At 48.9% G+C, this 17,444-nt stretch overlaps 1 protein-coding gene across 1 annotated transcript in view; it reads right to left on the reverse strand.

Annotated features, from left to right (window-relative positions):
• The window catches only part of PDRG1 (p53 and DNA damage regulated 1), a 7,354-nt gene extending 2,725 nt beyond the window's left edge, over positions 1-4,629 (reverse strand). Inside the window, exons 1-3 of the mRNA XM_019645732.1 lie at positions 4,442-4,629; positions 2,819-2,894; positions 1,678-1,752 (exon numbers count right to left, since the gene is read on the reverse strand). Of these exons, the coding sequence (XP_019501277.1) occupies positions 1,678-1,752; positions 2,819-2,894; positions 4,442-4,528 (238 nt within the window). The 5' untranslated portion in view covers positions 4,529-4,629. The remainder of the gene's footprint in view (positions 1-1,677; positions 1,753-2,818; positions 2,895-4,441) is intronic.
• Between the last annotated feature and the right edge of the window lie 12,815 nt (positions 4,630-17,444).

The following is a 17,444-nucleotide window of genomic DNA, read 5'->3' on the forward strand; positions in this document are numbered from 1 at the left end:
AGATGGTAGGCTATGCCCGCCAGCAACAAAGACTGAACTGGGCATCTTGAGCTGAGCTGCCGCCTGGATGGCTTGGTGGATAGAGCATGCGCTCTTAACAAGTCGGCTGGTTCGACTCCTGCATGGGATGGTGGCTACGCACACCCGCAGCTAAGACTGAACACCACCTTGAGCTTAGAGGCCACGAGCTGCCGTCGGGCAGCCAGATGGCGACTGGCGCCCTCCACAACTAAGATTGAAGAACAACTTGGCTGGTCCCCCTCCCCAATTCCCCAACACTGTTCCCCTCCCCCAATTCCCCAATAAAATCTTTTAAAAAGAAGCTCAATGATGCAAATGACTAATGCCACCCAACCCATCCTACCTGCTTCGTTTTCACTTGCTCACGAGTGACATGCTAGTCAGTCTTCCCCACAGACTTTCATTCTTTCTGAAGGGGAGAAGTCCTGACCAGTAGAGCCTTCTGGCCTGGACGATGGGTCAGCTCAGTGTTTTAAAGTGGTTTACTCAATGTAAATGAGTAACCCCTCGTCTCTCATGAGCTTGTTTAGCCTGCGTCAATCCCTGAGAAACAGAGATGATGATGTCCCAGAACGCCTCCAGGTTTGGTGACAAGACCACGTTTGTGTGCCGAGAGCTGAGGACCAGATTCTGAACCCAGGCAAGCGACCCCCTTTGAAAACTTAGCCTGAGTGGTCTCCAGCTCACCACCAAGTGCCATGACAACTCTTAAATTTATGACCATAATGTTGGTGTATGTTTTCCAACAGGACAGCCAGAAATTTCTCCAAGCTGATATATTGTAGTTTCCTTCACTAGAATTTTAACAGGAATAGAGACACCCTGTCATCGGGGACGGAGGCAACTTTGCTGGTCCTCTTGGCCCTTACGTTTTCAAGGGTGAAAGAGAGAAAACTCTGGGCCCTTTTCCCAGCTAAGGGCCCATTTGCAGTCTGACTTTTTGCCTTCATGATGCTTCTGCAAAGAACTTGAGGGACTGTGGCTGTGGAGGTCTGAGTAACACCTGTTGAGTCCTCAGGCTGTGGCAGACTCTAGACGTTCACTCTCCTCAAACTCCCATTTTCAACCCAGTCTCTTGCAGGGGATGTAAAAATAAAAGCTCATTCTGCTGGGCTCTCTTGCAGCTATGGGTGGCTTAATTCTGGCCACAGAGATGTAAGCAGAAACCGGAGGACGGCCTTATTTCCAAAACATTCAATAGAAGGCTAGGCCACATATGGAGAAAGCCCTTTGCCTTTCCTCCAGCCTGGCATGTGGACGAGGCCTGCAATGATGTACAACCATGAGAATATGCTAAGTGACATTGCTGAGCAGCACTGCCAGTCCTGAGAAAAACAGAACTATGTTTTCTGTTATTTGTGGTCCAACTTGTTCCTCACTGATAAACAAGCACTATGCTAGACACACAAACTGTTTTCTTTCAACTTCACAACAACTGTGCTATGGAGACAGGAGGCACCCCCCCACACCCCCCCCCCTTTGGAGATGAAGAAATAGCTCAGTGGTAGAGCAGGGACTGAAACCAACATCAGTCTGAACCCTTTAACACAGACGCTTCTCATCAAGCTGCCCAAAGCCTGATTTTCAGTTCTGTGTTAAGACTAAGGCTGGTGGGGAAGGCAGCTGTGTCCCTGACCCATGTCCAGGAGGCCTTACCTTTCTCAATCATCTCCTTTGTCTGAGGGTGAGGCATCTTGATAAACATGTTCCCGAAGCAAACCATCACATCATCTGAAATGGCAAATGCATTCGTTCAGCAAATATTTTGGAGCACCTACTACCTGCCAGGCACTGTTTTAGGAGCTTGAGGATACAGCAGAATAAGACAAAGTTCCTGCCCTCGTGGAGCTTAAGTTATAGTGAAGGAGGACGAATAAACCAGCAAAGATGTATCATTTGTCAGACCCTGACAAGTCTCAGTACTGTAGAGAAAAAGAAAGTAGGGTAAGACAGATGGGGAATGCCAGAGTAGGGGAGGGGCTTTTTATACCAGGTGGTTTAAGAAGGCCTCACTGATTATGTGACGTCTGGACAGAGATTTGAAGAAAGTGAGGATGTGAGCCTTGCAAACATGTGGGGAAAGAGGGAGGGAGGCAGAGGAAACAGGAACAGCAAATATCAGTAACGTGCTTGAGGTGTTAGGAACAGCAGAGAGACTAGTGAGAGAGGAGTCATTGCGGGTGGGGGGTAGAGATCATTGGCGAGCTCAAGGGGGTCTGGATTACATGGGGTCTTGCACGACTCTGGATTTTACGCTGGTGAGATGAGAAACAACTAGAAGGTTTTAGACTTTCCAATGCACTTTAAACAAAATTCAAACTTCCCTTCATTATGGCCTGGCTTCTGCCCATCTTTTCCAGCCTCATCAAATGCCCCTCCCCTATGCTCACTCTGTTACAGCCACTTGGCCTCTAAAGAGCCCCCATTTTCTACTCCAACACCTATCCCACCTCTAGTCCCTTCTTCAACTTTCTCACAATTTTCAATTATGTATTTATGTTGTTCTACTCATCTGTAGAACACAAGGGCAGAACCGCACTGTTTTTATATCTCCCAGCACTTTCCCAGTGCCATCGCTGGTGAGTTAGCAGCTCATGGCCTGTCATGGAGGTGAGCAGCCGAAACCCTGAGCCACAGTCCGTGTCAGGCCTGTGAAATTTTCTCTCCTATCTCCACGGGCAGGCTGTGTCACATACCTGTGGCCTCCTGCCTGGTCTCTCTATCCAGTACAAGGCAAAGGCCTTAGACGGAAAACTGAACGGGCCTCCTGGGCTGCAGTGAGGAAGTCCCGACTTACCAGACAGGCTGAGATCCTTCTGCAGGGCCCTCAGGCCCTCTCGGTTCTGATTCCTTTTGATGTCCAGGTCCACAATCTGAAAAGTTCAGAGGCAGGAGGGAACTCGGTTACCTCTTGCCCCAGCCTATCACCTCACAACAGACTATTAAAACGTAACAGAGACAACAAGGCATCATTCCTGGCTTACTTCCAGTGTCCTGTCTAAAATGTGCTGATGTGTGAACGTACATTTTCTCCCACTTAGCTTCCGGATCCTTAAAGACCATGCTTTGTTCAGGTGTCTTCCCCCTAGAGAAGGTGCTGGGAAAACGTTTGTTGACTAAATGGATAATTTTTATTATCCACTGGAGCGCTAGCTCTCAGGCTTCAGGGCACTTCAGAATCACCAGGGGAGTGGAAACCTCTCCCTGGACAAGCTCCTCCAGCTGATTCTGAACTAGTATCATGAGAAGCCCAACTACAATAGACCGAATCAGCAGGGGTGGGACACTGAGATGGCGGTAACCACACAGCAGCTGCTAAGGGAGTGAGGAGGCTGGAGCCAGAACACCCAGGTTTAAATCCCGCTCCCCGCTATGTGCTGTGCAATTCCACCTTCCTATCTACCGGAGATATGAACAGTACCTACCGCATAGTTGTTGAGCCAGGAACAAAATGAGTTAGCACAGTAAGTACTTGATAAACTCTAACAACTACTATCATCACCCAGCACACCTTGATGCGGTGTTTCATAGGCTCTTCCCTAAGTCTTCTCCTTCGCAGCTCAACCAATCCTTCAATCATTCTAACGGGAGATGAAGAGTCCTGACTCGTTCTTGACTCCTCCCACTCTCTCACCCCTACATGCAACCATCACCAAGACCTAAGTCCACCTCCAAAATATATTTCTGACCCACTCGCTGTCTCCATCATCACTGCCCAGGTCCAAACCCATCCCTCACCTGGACTGTGGCAATGCCCTCCCCCCCCCAGGCCCTTGTCCCCTTATGTTCTGTGCTCCACAGAGCAGCCAGAGGGATCCTTTTAAAACCTAAATCCAATTAGCTCATCCTCCCGCCCCCCATGAACTCCCTTCAAACACCTGGCACTTTCATTAGAACCAGACCTGAACTTCCTGTTCAGGTCTACAAGTCCATCCATGACCGGGACCTCACGTTCCTCCCGCGTCCCCACCCCTGAGCAATCACAAACCACGGAGGCCTCTTCTCTATCCCTCTTCTTCCTTCAGGGCCTTGACAGGGGCTGTGCAACCCAAGTCAATGAGGGGCCCAGGAACTGCATTTTGAAAAAGGGGTTCAGGTAAACCGCCCAAAGGGGTGATGGATCGGGGTCCGGAGAGCACAGGAAGGCGCAGATGGCGAGAGGGGATGCCTAGCACAGAACAGGCGCTCACCTAAGACGCGCCGTATAAAGGGGCGACGCGCGGCGCTGTGCCAAGCGTTCGACCACATTATCTCGCAACTGCCCTATGTCTGTCCTTACAGCCAGTGGACCACCAGCCCGGTCAACTCACGGCCAGCCGGTGCTGGAGCCACACTCCGGACCCCGCGCGCGCCCTACGGCGTTAGCCGCCAGGCCCCAACCGCCGAACCCGGGCCCCAGCGCCGCGGACGGGCCTCCCACCTGCCGCTTGTCCGCCAGCACCGCCTCGGCGAGCTCCTCCACTTCCTCCAGGTACCGCATCACCCGTTCCGCCTCAGGGGACAGCATTGAAACCACCAGCTTCAACTCCGCAGGGCCGCGACCCTGCTCAACGTTTGCTCGGGCTCCGCTTGCGCACGCGCCACTCTGAGAGGGCTCACAGTGCACATGCGCAATTAAAAAAAATCGAACGGCGGCGCGCAGGCTCCAACGCTTGCGCGTCAGCCGAACCCGAGAGGCGGGGCCCAACTCTGGGGGCAGGGCTGGAGCGCCCCCTGCAGGCCCAGAGTGCACGGTCCGCAGTGCGGTCTCAGTCTTTTCCTTCTGCCGTTCGTATATTTCTGGAGCACCTACTACTATGTGACAGGCAGCTTTAAGTACTGAGGATGCAGCAGTGAACAAAACAGAAGTCCCTGCCCTCATGCAACTTCATCCTAGTGGGAAACACCAACAATTAACGACAAAACAAATAATTATATACTCTGGCAGGCATTGGTTGATAAGGGCTTTGGAAAGGAAACAAATCATTCTTGCCCTGTTTGGGGAACACCAAGGAGTCCCATGTGGCAGTGCAAGTTATAGTTAATCTCTGACACGTTCAGTTTCCAATTTATAAAATGGGGGTGAATAAAAATCCCCCTCATTGTGTTTCCGCGGATCAGAAGGAGGCAGGAATCATTTTCAATTCACTTTGACCTCTGTGTTGGGCCCAGTGTCTGGAGCAGTTGGACCTAGACCTAAGGAAGGCAGTGAGTAATGAAGTTCCGGCTCAGAAAAGAAGTTCTATAAGTTCTGGGAAGTGAATCAGTGTGGGCTGTAGGACCGAGGAGGAACTCCAAGAAGAGGCAGGCAGGTGGCAAGTGGCTGCCCTTCAGAACCAGAGGGCTCCCTAGAGATCATGACCAAACCCGTCATTGTACAGCTGGAAAGACAAGGCTCAGACTGCAGCAAGGACTTTTACACTTGATCTTAGCCAAAAGGCCAAGAAGCGATCGACAAGGACTTTTAAAAGTCAACGGTGGATCTGATGTTAGAACTCTGATCTCTTGCTTCTGAGTCTAGCTTTTTATTCTATCCTTTTGGCCCCTTGTGACCAAGCCCTTTCACACCCCTTGCCTTACTTGAATTTCACAACAACCTTTATACAGACAGGTTATTCCTACCCCGTTTCACAGCTGCAGACTCAGGGTGGAAGGGAGAAGGGCCATGCCTTGTCATCCAGAACGTCGGGAGCAAATGTGGGTCTAGAAGAAATCTGGTCTCTGAACCCTTAAAAAAAACCCTCCCCGAAACTGAGGCCCTAGAAGTCTCAGTGGCATCTGCTCTTTGCCTGGCCGTTGGCTGCCTTCAATTGCCTAAGGCAGAGCTCATTTTCCCCGCAGCTGCCTGGTATAGGAAAAGGAGGAGATTCATTAAGGATTCCTCATTGAGGGCGAATTTGTCGCCAAACCCAGGATGTTTTGTGTAAACACCTTCTGGTTCAGAAATTCAGACACGAGCCCTGGGAAGGAAGGGGGGACATTTCCCAAAGGAAAATGGGGCTCACCAGGCTTCCTGGGGCCTGGACCCCAGAACTGGGTCTCCTCTACCTTGGGACCCAAAGAGGGCTGGACCAAGCTGACCCCTGACCTCTGCCAAATGGGCCTGGATGGGGAAGGGTTGAGGGAGGCTCCCAAATTGGCAGCTCCTTGGCTGTGACTGGCCCTTAGCGGGCACCCCTGACAACTGGAAGTGTTGGAGAAGGAGGTCATATCCAAGACATTGAGACAGTCAGACCTGGAAGAACTCTTATTCCTGAGCCATCTATTTCACAAATATTTATTGACAGCCCAGTTATAGGGATTCTGCCATAAGCAAAACCAGATATGGTCCTTGCCCTCAAAAAACTTCCAGTCTGGTGGGAGAGACAGATTAAAAAAAACACACGAACAAGTAAATATATCACGTCAGGTGGTGATAAGAGCTCTGGAGAACAATAGAGCAAGGCAAGGTGGAGAGGGAATATGGAGGGGTTCTTTGAGATAAGGTGATCAGGGAGGGCTACTCTGAAGCGGAGGCGTTTGAGTAGAGAGGTGGAGATGGTGAGGGGGATGAGCCATGTGGATATCAGTGGAAAGAGCGTTTCAGGTAGCGGGAACAGCAAATGCAAATGCCCTGGAAGTTGGAAAAACAGCAAGGCCATTGTAGGTGGAACTGAATGAGCAAGGGAGAGAAGGTAGGCGGTGAGGACAGAAAGGGGAAAGAGGCATTAAACATGTGAGGCGACGGAAGGGGCTGTAGAGGCCCTGCCCAAGTTGGCAAAGCCCTCCTGAGAAGTCAGCTGCAGACATTGCTGCACAAGCCTGTGGCTTCCTGCTTCTCTCTGCTCACAGATGCAGGTTGTGTAGGGAATGCAGTGAGTCAATGCCCACAGAAAGTGGCCCTTAACTAGGAAGAGAACGGAGTTAGTGACTGCATACTCCAGCTTCTTTGCCCCTCTGTGGGAGACCCAAGAGGAGGCTGCTACAATCACCCAGATAAGATAGGATGGTCACTGGACCAGGGTAGCAGTGGGGATGGTGACACTGGTGGGATTCTCAGGGACTTCGCGCACACTCCTCAGTCAGCCTGGATTAATTTTCTCCAACACCTTTGTACCTGTGAAACTACTACATATCCCCCACTTATCAGCTTGTCACCTATTCCCACAGGTCAAAGGTCTCCTCTTGGCCCCCTCAGCTTCCTGGGCTTCCCCCATCTCGGCACTCACCACGCCATCTTTTTTTCTCTAATCATCCCCCTCTCTAGTTGTGAGCGCCTCAAAGCAGGGACCTTGTCTGTCTTGTTCCCTGCTGCGTCTACAGAATCTAGGACGGTGCCTGGCACACAGTAGGTGCTCAGTCAGTGTTTACAGAATAAATGAGTGGACTCAATATGGAGCAGAATTTCTAAACTCCAAAGTATCCAAAGACAAACAGAGCTAATTCCAGGGTAAGTGGTTCCCATCACATGGTCTGGATATTGCAGAGGGTGAATCCCTCTGCAGTCCTGAATGGGGGTGAAACCTACTAAGTCTTTTCTAACCTGATATATTCTCCCTGGTCACCCCGGCATATGTCCCCCATCTTTAGCCACCCAAGCCCTGGCCAAAAAGAACATGGCTGCTGGGGCTTTGGTGTTTGGGGACTGCAGCCAACAAGAATGATATTTCACCTATTCCCCTTGGATCCCTTTTTACTGTTTCTGTGCACCCCTCACCCCTTGGGTAAGCGTTCAGTGACCAGTACCTACTTCTCTCCTTGGGGAGGACTGCCTTCAGGCTGCTGGAGCCTCCTAGGGAGATTTACCCTTCCCCTAACCCATCATTTCAGGAATATGAAAGATGACCTTTCTTGCTTAGGCAGTTGGCGGGGGTGTGGGTGGATAACTCTGAGGCATAATTACACTCAAGTTTCCCTGTGGGGCAGGCTGAAGCGGCCACCCACGAGACATCCGCAAGCCCTGCTGGCTTCCTCCCCTTCCCAGTCCTGCCTCCCCCACTCCCTTATGGTCAACCCCCCCTAACACTCCATCTCACTCAGTAAAAGTCAAACTCCTCACCGAGGCCCACAAGGCCCTACCTCTCTGAGGCATCTCCTGCCTCCTTGCTGTTTCTCAAACATGCCAGGCACAGTCCCACCTCAGGGCCTTTGCGCTGGCTGCTCCCTGCGCCTGCGCTTTCCCCTGACATATACATGTCTCCCTTCCTCACCTCCTACAAGCCTTTGCTTAAATTCCATCTTCTCAATGACGTCTGCCCTGAGCACTCTATTTAAAAATGCAACCCCTGCCCCTCCCAGCACTCCTGATCAACTTCCTAAAAAATAAAATTCCTATTATTTAGAATAGCATTTGTCACTTTTCCCACGTGCTATATAATTATATTTATTGTTAATCTCCTCCTGCTAAAAAGGAAGCTGCATGAGGGCGGAGATCTTTGTCTCATTTGTTACTGATATATCCCAAACGCCTAGAACAGTGCCTGGCCCATTGTAGGTGCTCAATAAACATTTTTGAACGAATGAGAAAAAGAGCCGGAATCCTAACCAAGGCAGATTCCCTCTGAGGCCAGGCTCTTCACACCTGTGCTGGAGGTGGGGTGGGTGTGGCAGATCATGCCAGGCTTTGTTGGCTACTGTGAGGGGATTGTATTTTTTTTCTCAGATCAGTGTGAAGCTACTGGAGGGTTTTGAGCAAGCACAGAACATGACTGGGTTTACTTTGTGAAAGCCCCTCTGTCTGTGGGGATAGGATGGGCTAAACGAGGTAAGTGTGGCGCAGTCTTCTGGGTGTGTGTGTGTGTGTGTGTGTCAGGGGTGGGACGATAAGAGCTTGGAGAGGTGACAGGACTGTGGCTGCATGGGGGCTGGGGCAGTGAGAAGCCAGCTCATATCCTGTTTTCTGGAGGCAGCCTGAGCAGTGCCCCATGGGCTCTGGCCTGTGAGTAGTCCAGGCCGGGCCTCCCAGCTGCTGACAACATGGTCTTGTCCCACAGATGGGCTGTTTGCTCTCGTGGGTGGTCCCCACTCCTCCCTCTGCTTCCTTTGTGCCCTTGGCTTGGCAGGTGGAGGGGAGGCTTCCACTCCCTCTCCTCCCCTGACCCAGAGAATAATCCCTTATATTCATGCGATTCTCCTTGTGCCCTTACTTCATCCTCCCACATCCCCGGGTAATGCACAAATCTGATTCCCATTGGGCAGATGAGGACATTGAGGCCTGGAAAGGGGATGGGACCTCCCAAGGTCATGCAGCCAGATGGGGATGTCAGGTGGGGATCTATCTCCCACTCCCTACGCCTTGATTTCATCAGGCAACAGATGGTCCCAAGGTTTGACTTGAAAAATCTTAAGTGACCTCAAAGAGAATATAAGCCCAGAACATTCCAGGCCTCCCTGAGCTGGTCTTCAGCACTACCTTTAATACTAAATCTATTCATTTAAAATTCCATGAATAGATTCTTCTTATCGGAACTGAAAACATTACAGAGAAGACTCAAGTTCCTTTTTGACACCCCTCCCCCCATCTCAGTTCCCTCCAGAGTCCTAATTTGGGTGTATATTTTCAGAACTGTGGTATTCATTTAAAGGCATAGTTAGGAACCCAGAGAACAGATGTAGGACTATTATATACCCGGAAGGGTAGGAAGGTGGGACGGAGGGCATTGCACCCAAATGTATCACTCTGCGGCCTGTCTGCTCTTGGACACCTTTGATTGGTATATTTTGATCTCTCTCCTATTTTCTGACAGCTGCAAAATATTCTGTAATACCAACACCATAGTTCACTTGTTTATCTAACTTTCTAAATTAAATTTTACATTTATTTTTCATGCACTAAAAAACGGAAGGTTGAATTAATTCCATCTCTCAGTTCTTAACATGTGGTCATGAGTTAGTCTGCAAAAACGCTCTCTTGTTTGTATTATTTTCTCCTTTCCCCCTCACCCCCATTCAATTCTGACCTCACTGAAACCCTCTCTGTTGTGTTATATATGACCTTAAATGCTTGGGACTTCTTGCAAAATGCATAGTAGTTGTTTTATGTGTTTATATATTTTTAAAATTCTTATTAAGGCATAACACACAGGGGGTGGCCAGTTAGCTCAGTTGGTTAGAGCGCAGTGCTCATAACACCAAGGTTGCCGGTTTGATCCCCACATGGGCCACTGAGCTGTGCCCTCCAAAACTAGGTTGAAACAACTACTTGACTTGGAGCTGATGGGTCCTGGAAAAACACACTGTTCTCCAAATAAAGAAAAAAAAAGGTATAACACACCAATTAAAGAAAAAAAAAGGTATAACACACAGAAGACTGCACGAATCATAAGTGCATCATCGTTCATGAACTTTCAAAAACTGAACACGACCATGTAACCAGCACTCAGATCAAGCAACAGAACATCAGCAGCTCCCCAGGCGATCCCCTCCAAACCCCCCTAACCACTACCCCAAGGATAACCACGCCCCTGACTTCTAACACCATACACTGGTTTTGCTAGTTTTTGAACTTTATACGTAAATGGAATCACAGGGTGTGCTCTTCTGTGTCTGACTTCTTTCATTCATCATTTTGTTCATGGGATTTCTATCTATTGTTGTATGTACCTATAAATTGCTTACTTTCAGTGCCGCAGAGTGTTCCATTGGATGATTACACCGCTATCAAACCATTCAGCCATCAGTGAACATGTGCTGGTTTTCAGCTTGGGGCCCTTACAAATAGTGCAGATATGAATAGTCGTACATGTATGTATCTTTGGGTACACACACAAATGTATGCATTTCTATTGTATGTATACCAGGAGCGGGGTTGCTGGGTATGATCAGATTTAGTAGATACCGATATACTTGGTATGTATTTTTAATCCACACAAATATTATCGTGCTGTGAGTTGTGTTCATGTCCTACTTGTTTTTTGCTCATCTTGCGGCTTCTATGATCTATCCGTGTACTCTGTTCCTTGCTCCTAGCAGCTCCAGAGCACCCAGAACTGCTTTCCCCACATTTCACTGTGCTCTCCCTTGGGTGGTGATGCTTGAGTTTCCTTTCTCTCCCCATCAACATACACAGGACCACACTGAATACCCTAGTGTGCTATCGCCTTGTCAGAGGACATGCATAGACTTGTTTTTCTTAAATCCTGCCACATTCCTCTCCAGAATGGCTGTGCCCTTCAACCAGTGATGCACATCCTCACCAACATTAGATACCGTCCACCTTTCTACAGCCTGCCAGTGTGGTGGTTGTAAGTAGCACATTTACCGAATCCTTCTCTGGTGAGTGGACATTTAAACTGTTTACCATCTTTCGGGATTATAAGAAGCGCTGCTACAATGACCCTTCGGGGACATGTCTCCTAGTACTTCTCTGTGAGTTCAACTTCATCTCTGCCTCATCTTCTTTCACTCTAGTTCCCAAACACATCCTGGCTTTCCCACTCCTCTGCTTTTGCTCAGGCTGTGCCCTCTGCCTGGGATAATAGCCTTTGCTTTCCTTCTCCACTTTTGAGTGCTGACTTCTCCCTTAAGGCTTCCCCCTAGAAGACCCTCCCGCCCCTACCTGGCCCCTCAGGAAGGTCACTATCCCTCAGGTTTTCCACAGGGGCTTTGGTCCTCCTTTTCTTCTGGCATCAATCACTTTCCTCTTTTGGAATAGACGTATTTTTTTGCCATGATTTTGGTTTTCTTATCAGCCTGGGGAATGCATTAAGGCCAGGGGTTCCGTGGGCTTCCCCTTGGGCACCCAGCAGCTTCAGAGGATGCCTCAGAAGAGGTCTGCTGAATGTTTGAGTGAGACCATGACCTAACCATGCCTTGCAGAGAATTAAGGGTTCAGCCTGTCTGTCTGTCTCTCTTCTCCTTCTTTACCAGCCAGAACCTTTGCAGAGTGACTCATTTCACTGGGAAGAGGGTGGAACATAGAATCAAGACTTCCCCACTCTTGGGTGGGGATGAGTGACTCAACCCATCTGTAGAATGGTGTTGGCAAGGCAGGGGAGACAAACGTGTCCCTTTTGTGCCTTTGAATTTTGAACTATGCGAATGCATTAACTATTCAATAAATAAACACAGTCATGTTTGTTTAAAGGACTTTCAGATTCTATAGGGAAGAAAGTGACATCGGAACAGAGAAGACATTCCAAGATGATTGAATTGAAGGTGTCATTAGTGACTCCCTTATTTTTACAAATGAGGAAACTGAGGCCCAGAATGGGGAGGTGACTTGCTCAAGGTCACCGAAGCAGGTAATGGCAGGAGTAGGAGTGGCTGTCACCTGCCTTGTAGACCCGGGGGCTTTCATGTCACAGCTGGCTCAGGATCGCCAAGCTTCACTAGGCGCTGGGAACACAATGTGAACAATAGAAGCATGCGTGCTGCCTTCACAGATCTTATTTATAGACAAGAAACAAATAAATACGTATTATACCATCATGCAGTGATAAATGATTTGGATAAAAAATAAGGCAGGTGAGGGGATAGAATGTCAGGGGACAATTATTAGGAAAACCCCTCTGAAGAGGCAACATTTTAAAGAGAAAGATGGAGCCCGTGAATACCTGGGTGAATAGCAGGAACAAAGCCAGGTGATAGTGAAAAGGTTGGCGTGTCAAAGGAATAGCAAAGGGCCAGTGTGGCTGGAACAGAAGGAGGAAGGGAAGACGGAAGGAGGTGAGGTCAGAGAGAAGGGGAGACAGACTACAGGCAGGGCTGAGGACTGTGGCTCAAAGTGAAGTAGGGAGGAGTCAGAAGGTTCTGAGCAGACATGAAACCTGAGCAAATTTCCTCTTTTAAAAAGCTCCCCCTGGGCTGGCTGGCAGCTGGCCTGTGCTTTTGTGAGCTGCCATGAGCGGCCGTCCAATAGCTGGCGAGCGACTGCCTCACCCGGGAAGAGCGCAATGATAATACCAACATGGGCCAGTGAAGCAACGTCCTCCACAACTAGACTGAAGAACCAAAGGACAGCAATTTGCCTGTTTCCCTCCCCCAATTCCCCAATAAAAATCTTTAAAAAATAAATGTAAATTTAAAAAAATAATAAAAAATGAAAATAAAAAGGTCCCCCTGGCTAATGGTGGAGATGGAACATTAGGAGGGAAGAAGGGCTGCAGGGAACACAACGAAGAGGCCAGTACAATCCAGTTGTCCTGGAGAGAGGTGACATGGCCATGGCCTGGGGCAGTATGTGCAATGAAGGGGTTGGATGAGATGTTCCCTGAGGGCCTTTCCAGTTCTGGCATTTTGTAATTTGGTAGATTATCTCAGCACATATCAAGTAGGTGCAGCCAAGCCTGTTTTTCTTTTCTCACAATCTCTCGGCTTCTTCTCTTGGATTCTGCGTCTTGACAGAGCCCGATGATCTGAGGCTCAGAGCAGCAACTCCTGCCCACCCCATCACTGCCAGCCCCACTCATGTCCCCACCTCCCAGGGACAGATGGGTGGGCAGCAGAAAGCAGCTGGGCCTCGACGCCTGCAGGGCCCCAAGAGAGAAAATTATCTGAGAGTTCATAACCCCTTTCTGCCTTGCAGATCTTGAGTTAAAAGCCCCAAATGTCACAGTCCCAAGGGACAAGGGTTGGAGGGTGCCAGGAGAGGGGCAGAACAAGGCACTTTTCTGACCCGCAGCTGCCCACTTGGGGGTAGAGACCTAGGATGCTGAGAACTCCAGCCCTGGGAGCAGGAAGCTGTTAACAGTGAGGCTGAAAACTGGTGGCCTTCAGGCTGTGTCTGACCCACTGACCTATTTACTTGGCCTGAAAAGTGTTTTGAGAAAAAAAATGGGAACAACATTTAAAAATCAAGAGATTTTACAATACAATCCAGATTTCTGACTTCTCTTGAATAATCTGAAAATCTGACCATACCAACTGCCTATTCCCATATGACAGCATTCAGCAGTAGCTGAGTAGCAGCTGTCGCCATTATTATATTATTTTACTAATAGGTAAATACATTCACGATTCCAAAAAAATTGTAAGTTGGCATGTAACGAAGTCTCCCTCCCATCCTTGTTCCCCTTCTGCCCAGTGCCCCCTTTAGTAATCTCATTTTCTCACGTATACTTCCAAAGTTTCTTTACACATATACAAACAAATATAAATATAGATTATTATTTCCCCTTTTCACTCAGCTTTGTCTCCTGTGCTGTCCCTTGCTTTTCCCCATGGAAGCCTCTCTATATTAGGAGACCTTCCTCACCTTCTTTACTGCCACATGCTATTTCGTTGTCAGGAAGTCCCTGATTTATTTAGCCAGTCCCCTACTGATGGGCATTTGGGTCGTCCCCAATATTTGCTGTTATAAACAATGCTGTGTTGATTATCTCATGTATAGTTTGCACAGGAACTAAAGGAATATTATTAGAAACTGGTCCAAGCTGAGGGTGCAGTAAGCACAGACTGAGCTCTCAGTCTGTTGAGGAAATGTGTTGAGGGCTGTTCCCAAGAGTGATTCCTAACAAAGCCCTGAGACCACGTCCCTGGGGACTAAGGAAAGGCTCCCAGATTTGCTTCTGCCAGTTAATAGACATGGGACTTTCCTCTGGGCCCCAGTATCCCCAGTAAAATTAGAGAGGGGCTCAGGGAACTGGAAGAGATCTCAAAGGGCCTGTCCATTTCTGACTAGCTGTGGTCCACCTTCTACCACCACACCAGTCAGACCCAGCCTCATCTTAGCCCTTGAATGAACCTGGCTCAGCCCCATTATAGAGCCGTTGCCCAAGCTGTTCTGTCCCCAACTATGCCCCCCAGTGGAACACTACTCCTGCACTTCCTTATTGGTTCTAGTCTGAATCTCTGATTTCTGATCTCAGGCTACTCAGAACATACTAGTCCAAACTGCTTAGGGCAGTGTCCCACCTACAATGCCACTGACAAGTGGGTCACTTCCACCTGACCCACACTTTAGATACCCCACCAAATCCTTCCTCTGTGTCATCTGTCCCTGTTGCCAGCTCTGCTATTTCCTCACTAATGGCCTTGGGCAAGTGACAGCACCTCCCCGAGTCCCAGTTTCTCCACCCCCAAAATGACTGGTTTGAGGATAATGTGGTAATCTCTGTAACGTTATTAGCACAGCTCTTGACATAAGAGGAATTGTTAATTCTATAAGTCACTGCTCTTGTCTGAAGCAGTTACCTTTTTATAAAATGGAACCTATTTCATAAGGTTGATCATGCATTCATTCATTCAATGATTTTTATAGAATACCTATTGAGTGCCAGGCACAGCACTGGGTGCTCGGCGACTTGTAGGTGAGGAAAATACATTAATCATTCCACCTTGGCAGCGCTCTGTGCTACTCCATGACCACGGACCACAACAAAGGCCACATGAACGTGAGCAAGCAGAGGCACAGCCACCGCTGTGGTGCCTCACTGAGCACCTCAAGTTTGTCAGGGACATGATCTGAGAGGTGTGCAACTTCGCCGTATATGAGCAGCACGCCAGTGTGCTGCTCAAGGTCTCAAAGGACAAGCAGGCCCTCAAGTTCATCAAGAAAAGGGTGGGGACACACACATCTATGTCAAGAGGAGAGAGGAACTGAGTCATGTCCTGGTGGCCAAGAAGGACTGAGCCCCCTCCCCTCTGTGAAAAAGAAAGAAAGAAAAAAAAGAATTGTCCCAACTCTCATGGAGTTCCCAGGCAATTCCAAGTAGATAAACACAAAAAGATAAACTGCTAGTGTACTGATGTCAAGAAGGAAAAGATTAAAGTGTCATGGAATCTCATAACAGGGGAGTGTCAGGAGGGATAGGGAGCAGGGCACAGCTGGGTGGGAAATCCATGAGGACTTCCTGTGGGAGACATCACCCTAGCTAATACTTAGTATTAATTATCCTCACCACAGCCCTAGGAGGAAAGCACTGGTTACCACCCTCCTCTTCATTTTCCTTCCTTTTCTGAAGCTAAGAGAAATTGAGTGACTTGTTCAAGGTCATGGAACCAGGAAGGGGCAAATAGGTTTTGAACCTAGGTTTCCTGGTTCCAGAGTCTCAGACATAAAAGTGTGTCTTCAACTGCCTGTTTGAGCAGGTTGATACTGGGATTAAGAGGCATGGGAGGTACAGGGGGTCCCTCCGTGAGGGTGAAGGCGGGCAGAGGTGAGAACCTAATTCTGTCAGGCCCCATCCAGGCACCTGTAAGAAGGCAGAGATCCAGACACATGCAGAACTGGCCCAGGGTCATAAGGAGGTCTGGGGTCAGATCTTCCCTCTGCCCAGGGCTCTGTGCACTCCATGAGTCTCCAAGCCTAAGGTTGTAGGGGAGAAAGAAAGAAAAAAAAAGAGATATTGCTCCTGCTTAAATCACATTGGGATTCAGACTTCCCTCCAACCCAACCAACAAAAACTCCCACTAGCCTACACATGCCCGTGGATAGAGACTGTCAGCTTTGAATTGAGCCTGGAAAACTCCCTTGATCCTTAATTTTCCCTCCTCCATTTTCAGCCTTGGGCAACAGCTGGCATTGCAACCTCCTGAGCATTGCTGGGACCAAAACAGTCCCCAGACACGAAAGGGATGCTGGGCCGTAGGAGCGCAGATGGTTACTCCTTCCTGACCCAGGGCAGCTGTCTTCCTTCGTCTTCCCTTCCCTGCCACTCTGAGGCAAAGTGGTCCTCAAACCTCCCCTCCTCCCCTCTTCTTCCCTCTCCTCACCTAACTCTCCTAGTATCCTAGGGAGGTAGCAAAACCTATTCTCGAGCCAGATTATGGATTTGAATTTGGCTGTACTGTGTGACTCTGAACAAATGAGTTAACTCCTCTGTGATTCAGTTTCTTCATCTGTAAAATGGGAGGAAAAAAATGTAAATTACCTCACAAATTGTGAGGATAAAATGAGTAATTGTACAGTGCTTAGAACAGTCCTGGGCAAAGAGAAACTGCTCTATGAGTGTTTGTATACTAAATGCCCTAGTACATCCACTCTGAGCAAAGTGGAGGTAGTGGGGTGCAGGGGTGGGGAATTGGGGGTATCCTCATATGAGGAACCCTACCCCTTCTTTTGGATTACTGTCATATTCTCCCTCTGGTCTGTCCACCCCCAGGCTGCTTTGCTGTGAACACTTCTCTCCTCTGGCTGCAGGGTCTTCTTTTAAAATCCAGACTTGATCACATTACCCCACTGCTGAAATTCTACAGTGGTTCCCCATTGCTTCCCGGATAAAGCACACTTCTGGCCCTTTAGGATCTCATCCCTCAGAACTCTCCAACCCCAGATTTTCCAGCTTTCCACCTCCCTAGATCTGTGATCTTGACTTCCTTGAAAACATGCCCTCCAGTCTCCAGCCTCCAGGCCTGTGCTCTAGCTCTTTCCTCTGCCTGGTGTTTCCTCCCATCCCTTCCCCTCTGATGTTGCCCCATTCCCCGCCCTTACTCTACTAGGGCTGTGGCTAGATGAAGGCAGTCCTTGAGGAGAGAAAGGGAAGAGTGGGGAAGAGATGGTAACTCTCAGAGCTGCACTTTTCTCA

This window comes from Hipposideros armiger, unplaced genomic scaffold, assembly GCF_001890085.2.
Source record: "Hipposideros armiger isolate ML-2016 unplaced genomic scaffold, ASM189008v1 scaffold_94, whole genome shotgun sequence".
Classification (NCBI taxonomy): Eukaryota; Metazoa; Chordata; class Mammalia; order Chiroptera; family Hipposideridae; genus Hipposideros; species Hipposideros armiger.